The sequence below is a fragment of the Sturnus vulgaris genome, chromosome 8 (assembly GCF_052056855.1).
Source record: "Sturnus vulgaris isolate bStuVul1 chromosome 8, bStuVul1.hap1, whole genome shotgun sequence".
NCBI lineage: Eukaryota > Metazoa > Chordata > Aves > Passeriformes > Sturnidae > Sturnus > Sturnus vulgaris.
The window spans coordinates 33,087,451-33,101,999 of NC_142250.1; the positions used below are offsets into that span (position 1 = coordinate 33,087,451).

The 14,549-nt window shown below is 39.8% G+C and overlaps 1 protein-coding gene across 1 annotated transcript in view; it reads left to right on the forward strand.

The window, feature by feature from the left end:
• INPP5F (inositol polyphosphate-5-phosphatase F) overlaps positions 1-14,549 on the forward strand; it is a 38,692-nt gene that overhangs the window by 17,861 nt on the left and 6,282 nt on the right. Inside the window, exons 3-15 of the mRNA XM_014886778.2 lie at positions 1,691-1,827; positions 2,368-2,496; positions 3,060-3,227; positions 3,522-3,578; positions 4,821-5,019; positions 6,776-6,955; positions 7,327-7,394; positions 7,833-7,957; positions 9,283-9,360; positions 10,100-10,220; positions 12,151-12,279; positions 13,726-13,843; positions 14,336-14,534. Coding sequence (XP_014742264.2) covers positions 1,691-1,827; positions 2,368-2,496; positions 3,060-3,227; positions 3,522-3,578; positions 4,821-5,019; positions 6,776-6,955; positions 7,327-7,394; positions 7,833-7,957; positions 9,283-9,360; positions 10,100-10,220; positions 12,151-12,279; positions 13,726-13,843; positions 14,336-14,534 — 1,708 coding nt within the window. The remainder of the gene's footprint in view (positions 1-1,690; positions 1,828-2,367; positions 2,497-3,059; positions 3,228-3,521; positions 3,579-4,820; positions 5,020-6,775; positions 6,956-7,326; positions 7,395-7,832; positions 7,958-9,282; positions 9,361-10,099; positions 10,221-12,150; positions 12,280-13,725; positions 13,844-14,335; positions 14,535-14,549) is intronic.

Below are 14,549 nucleotides of genomic sequence, written 5' to 3' on the forward strand. Positions count from 1 at the left end.
TTGTTTTTCTCAGCTTCCTTTTCCCCTTGGCTGCTAGATGGGATGCTGGGGGCATCCCATCCCAAAGGCAGGTGTTCTCCAGGGCCTGTTCCCTCCACCTGCACAGAAGAGCAGCTCCAGCACCTGCTGGTCAGTGAGGATCACTGTCTGAGTGGCATTGACTGAGTGGCATATTCCCTCTCCTCTCCTGATTTGTTATCCTTGGAGCAGTTTTGGGAGATTGTGCTTGTGTGACAGCTTGGAGTGACCTGCTCCAGCCTCAGGGCTGACTCTGCTGGATCAGGGTGACACCCTGAGATCCCTCCTGACCTGAGGTGTCTCTGATCCTGCAGACATGAGGATTCTCCAGTGCTCAGGAGCAGCACAGGACTCCTTTTACAGGACCATGTATATTCAAGAAGTGCTGCATGTCTTCATTCCCCTTCCCCTCCTGCCTTTATGGGGGGCACCCTCTGGCTCTCACAGCAAATCTGTAGTTATGAGGATCTAAAATTTTTAAAGGCTTCTTAATACCTAACATAAACATATCTCTTTTTTAAAGGCAGTAATGCAGAATCAAAGAGAGGAGTGGAGTGTCACAGCAGTTGTCTCTTGGCAAAGACTGTTCTTGTTCTTTAGATGAAAGAAACTGCTGGGGTTTTCTGTGTTTTTCTTAAGCATTCAGAGGATAAAATACTGTTTAGAATTTACTGAGCAAGGAGAACTGAGTTTGTATTTGCTCTAGAGCTGCTAAATAGACTTTTCAAAGGCTGTATATCATATTCAGAGGCATGATGACATGACACATTCTGCCATCACGAGTGTGGGAGCATATTTAAGTCTATCACAGCAGGCTTTTTGTGTCTTTATATCACCTTTTCAGCTGAACTCAGTTGGCTGCTTCTCAGCTGGGAGAAGTACTGAGTGTGTATGTTTGTCTCTAGGACTTTCTCTGCCTTTTTCATCTGCTTTAACAGAACTTTTGCTTTTGGATTCTAAAAGCCCAGCATACAACTGCTCTAGCCAAGGGGTTGGAATCTGGGAATGTCCAGGCACTCTTCAGCAGTCAGTGGGAATGTTTGCTCTCTTTCCCTGTCTCATTCAAGTGTGGCTGCTATAGCTGCAAGTGCTGCAGGCTGGATGTGCAGGGAATGCACCTCTATCAACAATATCTTCATTAATTTTTATCTCACAAATTTCTCCACCACTTTGTGCTCTTCAGGAATGATGTCATGAGCCTTTAAACTGCTTCATGGTGCAATTCATGTTTGCTCATCAGATTTCTCCACTCATGAATCTTGTAATCAGGTGTTACCTTTTTCTGTCTGGTTTGCTTTTTGATACATGACAGGAGACACAAAGGGAAGTTGATAACTTGCTGTCTGAGCTGCAGCTGTTCTCAAATTGTGCTGCCATTAGTGAAAAATGGGCATCAGCCTAGAGATTAATTGCTATAGGTGAAACAGGGGTAACTTTAACACAAGTCTGTGAAACATTTAATCTCCTTAATAGATTAGAGACTGAATAAATATTTTAAAGTTTTTTCCCTTAATTTTATTTTATTTCAATGCATAATAACAAAACACAACAATAGCAAATCATCATTCACTGGATTCTTCTAGTCAAATGGTTTCTGGCACACTAATCAAAATAAATTCCTGACAAGAATAAAAGTATAAATAAAAGCATCTACTGATCTCTATTTTCACAGATTTACCATGGTGGCTGCTTTTAATTCGTCAGAAAGCATTGATTGGCAAACTTCCAGGAGATCACGAGGTTTGCAAAATAACAAAGATTGCAGTGATTCCACTTTCTGAGACAGAACCTCAGGATCTGGAATTGGAGGTATGGCCATCTTGAAGGAACTCTGACTGTCTCCTCTCCTGCTTCAGTGAAACAAAAGTCTAATGCCTCTTATCTTTTTTTCCTGGTATAAGCAAACATCTTGAATATTTTGTGCTTCTTTGCTTTTTTGATGGATTCTCTTGCTTTCATCCCATTTTGGAATCTTAATTCTATAACTTGGTTTGAAGGGAAATCCTTACTTAAAGTGTTGCATTTTTTTTTTTTACCCAAAAGAGAATGGATAAAGGAACAAAAATAAAAATGGGTAGTGCTAATTTAATTTGGGTGGGAAGCTGGGGTGGGTCTGGCTGCTCAGGTCATGTCAAATTGAGGCAGAGATTCTCACAATTACAGGAGAAAATGCCTTTCATAGAAGAGTGAATATTAGGCTATAGATGGAAACCTGCATGTTCCCCCTCTGTTTCAGTGTCTCCCCTAGGTTTGTGGACATCAAAATCTTGCTTTAGTAGACTTTCATTTTTCTTTGAACTTTTTAAAGAGTATTTAAATGTTGGCTTTAATTCAATGTCATTATTTTAGCTTTGTAAAAAACACCATTTTGGGATAAACAAGCCAGAGAAGATAACACAGTCCCCAGATGACACAAAATTCCTGCTGAAGACTCTTACTCAAATTAAATCTAATGTGTCTGCTCCAAATAAAAAGAAGGTAAAGTTTTCTACTGTTTCCTTTTTTGTTCCAAAATGTTCATTATTCAAAGGTTTTGATGGATGATCAAATGGAATATGAAGACCTTAAAAAAATGCAGAATGTGGAGCTACTGTCTTGATGCCCAGTTTAATTTTTTTTATTATTTAGCTGCGGCTCTTCTGTGATTTTTTTCCATTTTGTAATTACATAATTTTGGCAGAATTGCTTAATGGAGTTGTTTTTTTTTTTAACCAGGATTAACTTCTAGTGAGGTTCTAAACTTCTAGAAATTGCTTTGCTTAAGTATCTCTTATAATACAGAATTGGACACAACATTTGGTGCCTGGTTCCTCAGAGAACATCATACAGTCTCATCTAACTGCTTTTAGCACAATAACAATCGTTATTAAAATTAGAATTATATTTCTGTGGCTGCTGTCTCTTGTGTTTATCTCTGCTGGGAATTTTAAGATCCTGCTCATCACTGGGAAGTGTTTGTTCTCCAAGGTTAGAAATGGAAAATATGACTGGAGTATTGTTTACTCACAGAAAAAGACATGAGAGCCATTTTTTTCTTTCAGATTAGAGAAAGCAAAGAGAAAGAGAGATTGGAGAAGAGATTATTGGAGGAGTTGTTCAAGATGTTCATGGATTCAGACTCCTTTTACTACAGCCTGAGCTATGACCTGACAAATTCAGTGCAGAGGCAGAGTGCCTGTGAGAAAACCAACCTACCCCTGTGGCGAAAAGTGAGTGTTTGTGTTTGTTTCTTCCTTCCACCTGGGAGATGAGCTGTCCAGTAATGGCTGTGGTCCAAACCTGGCTGGTTTGTAAAATATAAAACATTTCACAGCAGCTGAACACCTTGTCCTGTAAGCAGCTCAGGTGCAAGGAAACAAAAGTCTGCAGCAGCATGAGTGGAAGTGTTTTACTAAAAGCACTGACTTGTCTGTACAGTGTAGTGAATAAACTGATGGACACCCTCAGATATTCCAAACCTAAGTTTTAATACTGCAAAAACTGCCCTTTTGTCTTCTGACCAGGTGGATGACAGATTCTTTTGGAACAAGCACATGATTGAAGATCTCATCAGCATTGATGTGAGTCTTATTGCTAATGTGTATTCTGAGAACCATTCTTTAGTTCTTTTTTAGTTGAAATGTTTGCTTAAGGCCTCGTAGGTATTTGATTACAAAGCTGCTTGGCAGACAGGTCAGGATCAGGGCTGTGCAATCTGTAGCTGAGCTGCTAGCACTGCCTTCTTCCCTCAGCCACCCTGTGATCATTGCTAAGGGGTGAACTTCAGCTGAATCAAAAAATTTGTTACAAGAAAGAAATGTAGGATAACGTGGTGTGATATATTTGTGCTGACTTCTGAAGGTAAATTTAAGTTGTATTTTTATGTGAAATGGATTGTCCCTGAACAGAGCTGAACTTGTTAATAAGGAGGAGCCAGAAAAGAAATAACCTCTGAATTCCAAAATTTCCCTGAGATAAGATTTTGGTCCTCCATAGTGTGGAGGATAGTGTTTTGTCTCCTTGAGCACAGTGGCTGATCAGTGTCAAAACAGTGTAGAACAAGTTGTTCTAAACATCTGTTCAGAGTAAATAAAACATTTTCCTGGCTAATGAGCACATAAAGAAGCAGCAAACAACCACTCTTTCTTCAATATGTGACCTTCTTTCATTTTAAATTAACCTTGTAGATCAAGGACTAAGTTGCTAACTTCTGTATGCCAGTTTAGGCCAAGTCTAATTTTCTTTAGGGGTGACAGCAGACACCTTATGCCCTGCTCCTCTTTCATTGATAAATATACATAAAAAAATGGTTATGGAATCATAGCAGGGTAAACCTATGTCCTCTGTGAAAAGTTGTGTGTAATGCAGGAGTTTAATGAGCTGTATTTTTCATGTTATAAGATATAAATGGATAACCTTGAGTTAGTGGGGAATTCAGATTTCGATCTTGTTTAAGAAATCAATGTTTTAGGGTGCAGAGCCATGAACCAGTTGTCTTGAGGACTAAATTAGCCCATATGAAGCTTTCTACTGTTATATGTTGCTGGAAACAGGCTGTATTCTGTAGAAATGTGGTACTGTGTGTGTCTACACAGAGGTTTTAAAACTGCCTTAATGCAGGAACTAGGTCAAAAAGTTGCTTGCTTTCTTTCTCCTGTGCCTGATGGAGGAAAAATGCTGGTATCTCTTAGAAATAAGGATATGGCAAACATTAGAGCCTGAAAAGCATGTGAAGCAACTGTTCTATAAACATGACAAATAGCAGAAATAATCGTAGGTAATGTTGGACCAACAGCAAAGTAAATGTTTTTTGTCACCTTCAGAATGCTGAAGTGGACTTCTGGATTATCCCCATCATTCAAGGATTTGTGCAAATTGAAGAACTTGTAGTAAACTATAATGAATCTTCTGATGATGATAAGAGCAGTCCTGAAACTCCTCCTCAGGAGTCATCCTGTGTAGATGACATTCACCCAACGTTCCTGGTGGCACTCCTGTCCCGCCGGAGTCGGCACAGAGCTGGTAGGCAAGCACAGTTCAGGGCACTGGGGCTGTTCCTGAGCACTGGAGGGGATTGCAGGGGGTAAAGCTGCAGTGCTGGGCTGCTCAGGGGATGGGCATCCCCTGCCAGGGTCTGCACTGCAGCTTTCCCTGCTGGGAGGAGGCAGAGGAGAGGCTGCACAGCACTACTGCTCTCACTTGGGGGAAGCTGAGTGAGCTTCACTGCTCTGCTCAGGAGCACTGAATGCATCTCTGGAGATCACATTCCTGAGGCAAAGTTCCATTTTTGTAGAGATTCTCTGATTGGGACCTTGCTTGTAACTGTGCTGATATATTTCAGCAGGCTTGGATGGGAGTTAAGTTTTCAAAGGTCTTTGAGGGCTTTGGCAGCAGCCTTAGAGGCTTGAAAAGCCATGTGTGTGCATGCCTGTGTTCCAGGAGATGCTTATTAGGGGCAAGGTGTGAAATGTGACCATGCTTTGGTCTTGAACCTTATTTGACAAACAAATTATTCTCTGCCCTTAGGATCTCAGGAAGAAAGATTGAATCACTTTACAGCTTAATAAATCCTGTTCAACTCCAGGCTTTTCAGTCTATCTGGTGTTTATGAAGACACCCTCCAATGTCTCTAACTCCTTTCTTACACAGTTGGGTTTTTAACACGTCAAAAAACCTAGAAAAAAACCCTGTTGAGCTTAACTTGCAATAGGACCGTGCCTGTGTACCTCACTTGGATACATTTAACTCAGTTCCAAGAAAAATGGTTTGTCAGGACAATTTGGAGTAAATACTTGAGGGTTTCAGAGTAGTATCTAGTTTGCAGTCTGCCTTTTCCATACTAAATTGTTACACAGATACTGAATTCTAGAAGGAAAATTTCTTATATATTAGTTCCCTCTTACTGTTAATATAATTTTGCTCTACTGATTTCTAGTCCAGAGCATAAACTGTAGAATTTTCTCCCTGTCTGATTAAAGGCTGTAATACTGCTCTGACAATTTCTCTCTAGAGCTCTCTATTATAGGTATTTAACATTCTTTCCCCTTCCCTACTTTTAACCTCTTCCCTTCTGTGTGTCAAGGTTCAGCTCAGAAATTTGGTTCAGTGCTACTTTAGGTTGTGGAACTGAATTTCCATGACCTTGAATATTTTTCCAACTTTCTTACTCCTTCCCTGTCCTTTGCTACCACCTGCATCCTTTCTGAAATAATGATGTACTCTCCTTTGAGTAAAGGATATGCAAACACATTTCTGTTTAATGAGCAGTTCAGAGCTGGGTAGGCATAAAACTGTAGTCAGAGGAGCTTTATCTCTTCTTAATGAGCAGAATTAGTTACACAAGTTAAAACAAGGAGGGGAAGCCTTTTGTTTTGTGGAACATGCAAATCCTCTTGGGCTGCTTGTGGCATCACTGTGAGAAGTGGAGCCTCTGTCAGTAAAAGTGGCCTTTAGGATCATGGAAAATACTGAGAACAAAAGTAAAACTTTGTGCTAAACATGACAGAACAGGAAGAAATGTGTCTTTTAAGATGGACCAGAGATATTTGTGACTTTAAGCTGCCATGTTCTGTCAGCTCATAGTGTATCAGTAAATAAACTTTATCTAACAATCAAAATAACTTTTGAGGGATAAGCTAGGATAGGAGTGACTTCTGCCACTAATCATGGATTTGGGCTACAACTGTTGTCTTGGGTTAGCATTGTCAAAAACAGCAACGTGAATTATTAATGTTTAAGGCAAATACTTTAATGACTTGACCAATCTCATTCCCCCTAGGAATGCGATATAAACGGAGAGGTGTTGATAAAAATGGAAATGTGGCAAATTATGTTGAGACAGAGCAACTGATCCATGTCCATAATCACACCCTTTCCTATATCCAAACACGAGGCTCTGTGCCTGTTTTCTGGAGCCAAGTTGGATACAGATATAACCCACGGCCCCGGCTGGACAAAAGTAAGTATTTGGGTGGAAAACCTAAAAATCAGGGTCCCCTGGAACTCTTCTTTTGGAAGAGATGTTTATGTGGGTGTAGTGCTTATGTAGAATGATGAAACAGGCTTATTAAAAGTTAAATTTTTGTCCCATCTCCTCTGCATAAAAAGCAAAATGCAAGAATGTGTTTGCTGTACACTAGACTATAAAAGCAATATTGAAGCTGAGCAAATTAATAAAAGACCTTTAAAGGTAATTTTGTACAATGTGTTATTATCTTTAAGCTAAGGTACCTTGGTTTTTTAGAGTACAAATTTGGGCATGATTTAATACATCAAGCAGGAGTTACTGCTGAACAGGCTGTTTCTGTCTAACACTGCTCTGCCTTGTAGGTGAAAATGAAACCGTGTCCTGTTTTCGTGCACACTTTGAAGAACAGCTGAAAAATTACAAAAAGCAGGTGAGTGCAACATGACAGAATAGTAATCTCATGAAAATGCAGGGGCTGAAATTGAATGTTTTTAGGTTGTTTTCCTTGGTGATGTGTCGTGGGTTTTTTTAGAAGCTTGTTGACAATTGGAAGGTTGGTACATAAATAGAATTTTACTTTAGGTTTTTCAAGTATCCTTGTAAGTAACCAGTAAAACCCAGGAATAACTTATGGAAATGTGTAAACTCTATTTCTGTATACCCGTCCTATGCATTCAGAGCTTCTCTGTGTTTAAATTTGTGTAGGCAAGGAGCTGTTGGAGCTTATTTCTCTTGGGTACAATCTATCAAAGATTGTAACTTCAAGATTGCCATGAATCTTTAACTCTTGTTCTATTTGTTATTGAATGGTGTAAATCTATGGAAATTGTGTAGCAGATGAGTGTTAAATAATTAAATTTTTGAACAGGTGATTATTAACTTGGTGGATCAGACAGGCAGAGAGAAGATTATTGGAGATGCTTACCTTAAACAAGTTCTTCTCTACAACAATGCAAATCTGACTTATGTTTCATTTGATTTCCATGAGCACTGGTAAGAAACCTTTTAAAAATGTCACTTTGCATCTTTTTTATTGACATGAAAAGCGAGTATAAAGGAGGAGAAAACTCATTATTGTTTCTACTTCTGCATGAAACACTGTTCTTTTAAACAAGAATACAGTTTTTAAACTAAAGCACTCTAAAACTTAAAGCTTGGGTAACCAAGCACTGCTGTTTGTGATGTTGTGTCCCTGACCTGTTAAATAAGCAGTTACTTATTGGGCAGAACTTAATTGTCACATATTTTAAGAGTTTCCTTAAACATGCCATGAATATAAAGCTGTTGCTGACCTGCTTTTCCAAGCTATGTAGCATTTTGCTTTTAATTCCCTATTTCTGTTTCTCTTGCTTGTTTCTATAAAAGCATGATGGGTTCTTTCAGGACCCTGATGCTGTTATTTCAATATAAAATACACGGATTTTATCTTAATCCAGTGTGAGTAGTTGCTGTTTTCATGACTGCCCTCTGATGCTGCCATGCTCAAGAGCAGTGCTCACATGCCCAAGCATTTCATCTGTCACAGGCATGTATCTCTCCTGCTCCCCTCAAGCAAGCTGCATTTATGTGGGTCTAAATTGGTTTAATCTTCACTTCCAAACTTAATCTAGGGATTGCAGGTGGCCTGGGAGAGCATTACTGGCTGACTGAGTATGGCATTAGTAGATATTGTCAGAGGGGGTGCTGGGAAGGGAAACCCCTCTCAGAACAGTACTGGCCTTTGAGAGTTCTGTAGGACTGTTGGAACCCTGGATTGATTTGATAATTAATCCTTTGTTTAGAGGCATTTTCATTTTCCTTCATTCACTTTTCTCCTGCAAACAGCTGTAGTGACCAGGATTGTTTCTGTACTGTGAAGAGTGAATTGAGAACAATCCTGAAAAATAACCAGATGGGGTAGGGGAGGAGGAGGTGATGTGTCTATAGGTGGTTTTCTCTGTACAGTCACTGGTAAAGCAGGACTCACCATCCCAGTTCCAAATCTGCAGTAGTTACTTGTCTTGAGACTAAAATGAGAACAGAATGTTGCCCATGCCTGAATAGCTGCACACTTATTCTTCCCAATGGAAACAGCATTAAAAAATGCAAAGTCTTGGGAATTTAATGATCTTTTAACCTCTTGCCTTGGATTTGGACGTTGAACTGGACTGCAAAACAGTTCTGAATATTGGCTCCTGTTTAAAGCTCATTGCAGAAGGGAATGCTTGTCTCTCTCATTTAGCCAAAACACTGTCTTTGTTAGCATTACAAATAAGATAAAGTTGATAAGTGAAGTCAGTGCTCTAGTTCAAACTAACTTTTGTGAAATTGTGTTTCAGCCGAGGAATGAAGTTTGAAAATGTTCAAACACTGACTGATGCCATTCATGATATTATTCTTGACATGAAGTGGTGCTGGTAGGTACTTAACTGTTTTTAGACTAGTAGGGAACATTTGTAGAGGAAAACACCAACAAAGATTAGATATTCAGAGGCCTTAATTTTCTCCAATCCTATATGTTTTATCTTTCTCTTCTGGTGTCCAGCTTGTTTGTCAGAATTTTTGTCTCCTGAAGTGTTGGTCTGCCCATGTAACAGCAGAAATTCTCAGGTGCTGTTTCCTGCCCGAGGTTTGCTGCATTTCACACTTTTAGAGTCACTCACATTTAATGTGAAACACTCTGTATTTGATCACAAACCCTAGAATGGCAGCCTTACTGTTGACAGCAAGCAGACGTGTTTGACCTTTAGTTTGAACTGATTAAAGTTCATACATTTGGGTAACAAGTGTGGCTGCAGCCTCAATCAATTGCTCTATATTGTTCTGTGTTGCTGTCATTATCATTGGCTTCTCTGTTCTTGAAATTCAATGCCTTTGCTCTTGAAAGCTTATATTATGTATGCATGAGTTGAATTCAGCATCTGATAGCATCTCAAGTTTGTGGCCTCAGCAGGATTTATATCTGATACCCAGCCTAGATTAAAGGGGAGGATAAATTGGAACAAGAGGAGTTAATTCAATGTGGGGTGTGGCTGGGGTGTGAGTGCAACCATAAATAGTGCTCCATGTGTAAAATATTCTACTGTTTATAGAAGCTGATGAATTACACTGGATTTTAAGTGTCTCAGTGTGTCTTTGTTCTCTTCCTGTTGAAAGGGTTGACCAAGCTGGAGTGATCTGTAAGCAGGAGGGAATTTTCCGGGTGAACTGCATGGACTGCCTGGATCGGACCAACGTTGTGCAGGCTGCTATTGCCAGAGTGGTCATGGAGCAGCAGGCACGTGAAACTGAGGGGCTCTGTCCAGTACTGAGTGCCTCACACCTTAGTTGTTGTTCACAGAGAAATCTGTGTGTTTGAAAAATGCTAAACTGACCTCTGCGAAAAAATTTTTGCAAACTACTTGAAGAGCCACAAAGCTGAGAGGAATAATATGCACAAATGTGAAACTTGAAATCATTATAGAATAGTGATGCCTCCTCCTGTCCTCCTTCAGAAAGGGCTGACTGTCCACAACTGGAGAGGATTGTCTTGTTTGGATTTAGTAATTTCAGTTTAAGTTCTGTAGAAATAGAGTTTAGAAACAAGACACCTTCCCCCCAAGTCCCTCACTGAAATGATGCTAAAGGGCTAAAATCTAACAAGTTGGATGCTATTTTAGGTGCTTTAAAGTGAAATACTGTGATGCAGCAAGTAGGGAGATTACTTGTCCCTTCTGTGTGTAGAGGAATAATTAATTCATGATGTAAATAGCCCTGATGACTGTGACTGCTGTGCTGTGGAATAGTTCTCTCTGTACAGAGAAGGGATTTCCAAGCAGGCTGAGAGTATTTTGCATTAGCTTTGCTCTTTGCTCTGGCCCTCACTTGCTTTTTTAGAAGCTCAGTGGTGGCTCTCTTCCCTTGTGAAGATTTCACTGACACAGTGCTGCTACAGACCTAATGCAGACTTCATGTCCTGGAACTGAAACATCAAATCCCCAGTCACAGCCCAAAATGAGCAAACCTGATTATGGTTGAATTGAAGGAGAAAGGATAAAGTGGGTTCTTCATTAGGGTGAAATGTGAATGGATTTGGCCATTGTACCTGGCAGTTCCTCCTTGTGATCTGCTGTTAGGAGCTCCTGACATACTGAGGACAAGAGGAGGGCTCAGCAATCCCACAGTCATTATTTTAGAATAGGGTTTCTATCCAGGGTAACTCTTGACTTCCTAGGCAATTTTTTCCAAAACGAGAGTGTCACAGATTGTTGTGAAGAGGCTTCACTAATTATGGCTGAAGTGTGAGCTTGTGACGTGCTGCATCATTCTCATCCTGGAGCTGAAGTGCTTGGGAATCAATCCATGCCTGAGAAATGCCCTGAGCATTGCAGGGTCAGTGGCATGGAGTGAAGGACTGAGGGTTACATGTACCTCACACTTCTCTTCCCTGGAACCACTGGACCTGCTTTCTCTCATCTGGAATCTTGATAGGGCTTTCAAAGTTAATGAGCGGCTTTGTGTTAATTTTCATCTAACTTGAGAAGAGTGCTTGAGCATTTGGTTTCAGTTGTAAATTGAAGTTTTTCTATGATTTATTCCAAGTTATCCCTATCATTTAGTGACTGCGTGGCAGTTATGGATGTGCTGCTCTACCCACTCAGTGTGTGTACAAAGCCTGACGCTGGTATTGTACCCAAGGCTTATCTGGGGAAAACTGAAGGACTGGGTGTTCCAAGAGGGAGATATCTTACTCTAGTATCAGTGACAAACAGTAACTGTCCAAAATGTGCAAGCACTAATAATAAACCAACATAAGTTATTTTTATTTGTTTTCAGACCCTTGAGGTCATGAATGCCTTTGCAATAGAAGACATATTAACTTGTTTATTTTAAAATTGTGATGTCTGTTTTTTTGATGGTTCTCTATTGAAAAATTCCCTGTATCTTGAGACTCTACAATAACTTGTTTTCATTCAGCTAATTTTTTTTATGATTGACTTACCATCCATAATTAATGTTACTGCTGCCTCCAGTGATATGATGTGTAGCAATAAACCACCAATTCATTAATTTAATCTGACAAATCAACACGATGGCTTCCTTTCCCCCATGGTACAAACTCTTAACAATTAAACTCTTGGCAAGCATTTCCATTTACTTTACCAAGCTCTGATACTGAGAGTGACTTTTACTTTGGGCACTGAATTAATACATATGTCAAATTCCAGCTCAAAAAACTGGGTGTGATGCCACCAGAGCAGCCTCTGCCAGTGAAATGCAACAGGATCTACCAGATCATGTGGGCCAACAACGGCGATGCCATCAGCCGGCAATACGCGGGCACGGCAGCCTTGAAGGTAAAGGGGGAGAGCCTCACCTGCCCCGGGAATGCCTTGGGTTACAGGGCTCCTGGGCTTTGGAAAACCCTGGGGTATTTAAGGGTTCACCAAATGTTCTGTGTGGTTTTGTTGTGGAGAGGTGAGGCTTTGCAATGGAAGAAGGTTTTGTGAATCAGAGAAGAGCTGAGCGCTGCCTGCGCTTCACCTGCGTTCTGTTCTCCTCGTGGCTGGGGACAAAGCACAGCAGAGATGAGAGTGTGAGAGAGATACTAATGACTACATCCATTTATGTTTTATCATGGTTATAATACTTCTAAGCAGTTACAATACTTAAAAAATACTCTAAGGTTCTGGAGATCGGGCTATGTAGGTAGTAGCATGATATTAATTATCTATATTTTTCTGAAGATTCTTCTTAATTAGCTGTAATGCACTCTGTCTACCAAGATCAAGCATGAAACTCCTTGCTCTGTACTTCCACTGCTTTGAAAAGTCATGGAATTTGAGGTATTTGCTGTGTGTAACTAGTGGAACAAATTTTAGTAGTATTTCCATTTGGCATAAGAAAAATCATTATAGTGGAAATGCTTAACTCTGACATCTCTTTAAATATCTCTACTGAGCTTTGCCTAGTTGATTGCACTAATATTTAAAAAAATATGAAAACCAGCCTGACATGCTTGTTCTCATTGAGTATATTAAACTTTAAATCTGAATTGCAGACCTCTATATACAGATCTAAATTTTCAGGCCTTCTGCTGGAAGATTGCTCCACTCACTGTTGAGTTCACGGATTAAATTAATTCATTTCAATTGTGGTATTTCTGTTAATTTGAAAGTAAACCACATTGAAATATCCTTCATAGGAGTTGATGTGGCTTTTAGAAATGCTCTGTGCCAGTGTTCAGTATCTCTGAAAATATAATCCTCTAATGAAGAGTAACTACCAAAACAACTTTTTATTCAAATTCTAAGCCTTCCGTGGCCTAGAAACTTCCTTTTGTTTCTGAGGTTGTGAGGATATGTGCTGCTTTCCCCCAGTATGTTATGTTTGTCTTGTTTTGGTAGCAAAAGCAGTGAATTGAAAACCATTTTTCAGTAAGCTTCAGTCTTCTCTATTGTTCCAGTAGTGTTCCTTTTAAATTAAAGGCCAAAAAATAAAAGGATTTTTTTCTTTTGGAGGTATTGAAGCATCACAGTGATTGATGTATTGAAAGTCCTGCTGGCTTTTATGTCCAGATTTGTTTTCTGTTGGAATTTCCTGCTGGAATTGTAAGTCTGTCAAAAGCACAGGATTCTCTTCAGAGTCAATGCCAGAAGATGCTCTTTGAAAAAATCAGTATTTTCAACTTCTGTATGAAATAATTACTTGAAGATAGTTCTGAGCTTCAGAGTGCCAAATCCTTTGAGCTGAGCCTGCTCCAAAGTTTGATGTGTGCATGGTTTGTATGTTGTGTGTGACAGGGTGACTTCACAAGGACTGGTGAAAGGAAGCTGGCAGGGGTGATGAAGGATGGAGTGAACTCTGCCAACAGATACTACCTGAATCGTTTCAGGGATGCCTACAGGCAAGCAGTCATAGGTAAGAGCACAGTTTCAACCAAGCTGAACTGTGGTATTTAGAGAAGATTATTAAATCTTATTAGTTCCATCTTTCTGACTGTTTTTTTTCCTGTTGCTTAAAAGCACCATGAGTGGGTACATGTCTGTATTGGACACTATAAGGAACAGTCTCACTCACTTTGGAATTTAAGCAACACTCAATTCGGAGGGATTGCATGCAGTGTAACTCATTGGAGACTGCCCCAACTTCATTTTAACATTAAATGTCTTGTAGCATCTCTCTTTTTATTGTAAAACAAAGTTAAATTTATGTAGCAAGTATCTCTTAAAATCATGAGAAACGCTTGTTTTTCATTGAAAGGAGAGTTATACCTTCTGAGTTTTCAGTTACAGGCAGCATAGTCTTCAGAAAGACTACCAAGAACATCATTAAAATGTAGCATTTGGAAGGAATTTACAAACCCACCACTTTTAACTGTTTCTCGCTTGATGTTTTCTGGGGTGTATTTAGATTTGATGCAGGGCATCCCTGTGACAGAGGACCTCTACTCCATATTTACAAAAGAGAAGGAGCACGAAGCCCTGCACAAGGAGAACTTGAGGAGCCACCAGGAACTGATCAGCCAGCTGCTGCAGAGCTACATGAAACTGCTCTTGCCAGATGATGAAAAATTCCATGGAGGTTGGGCACTCATTGACTGTGATCCAAGGTTTGTTGATCCAAG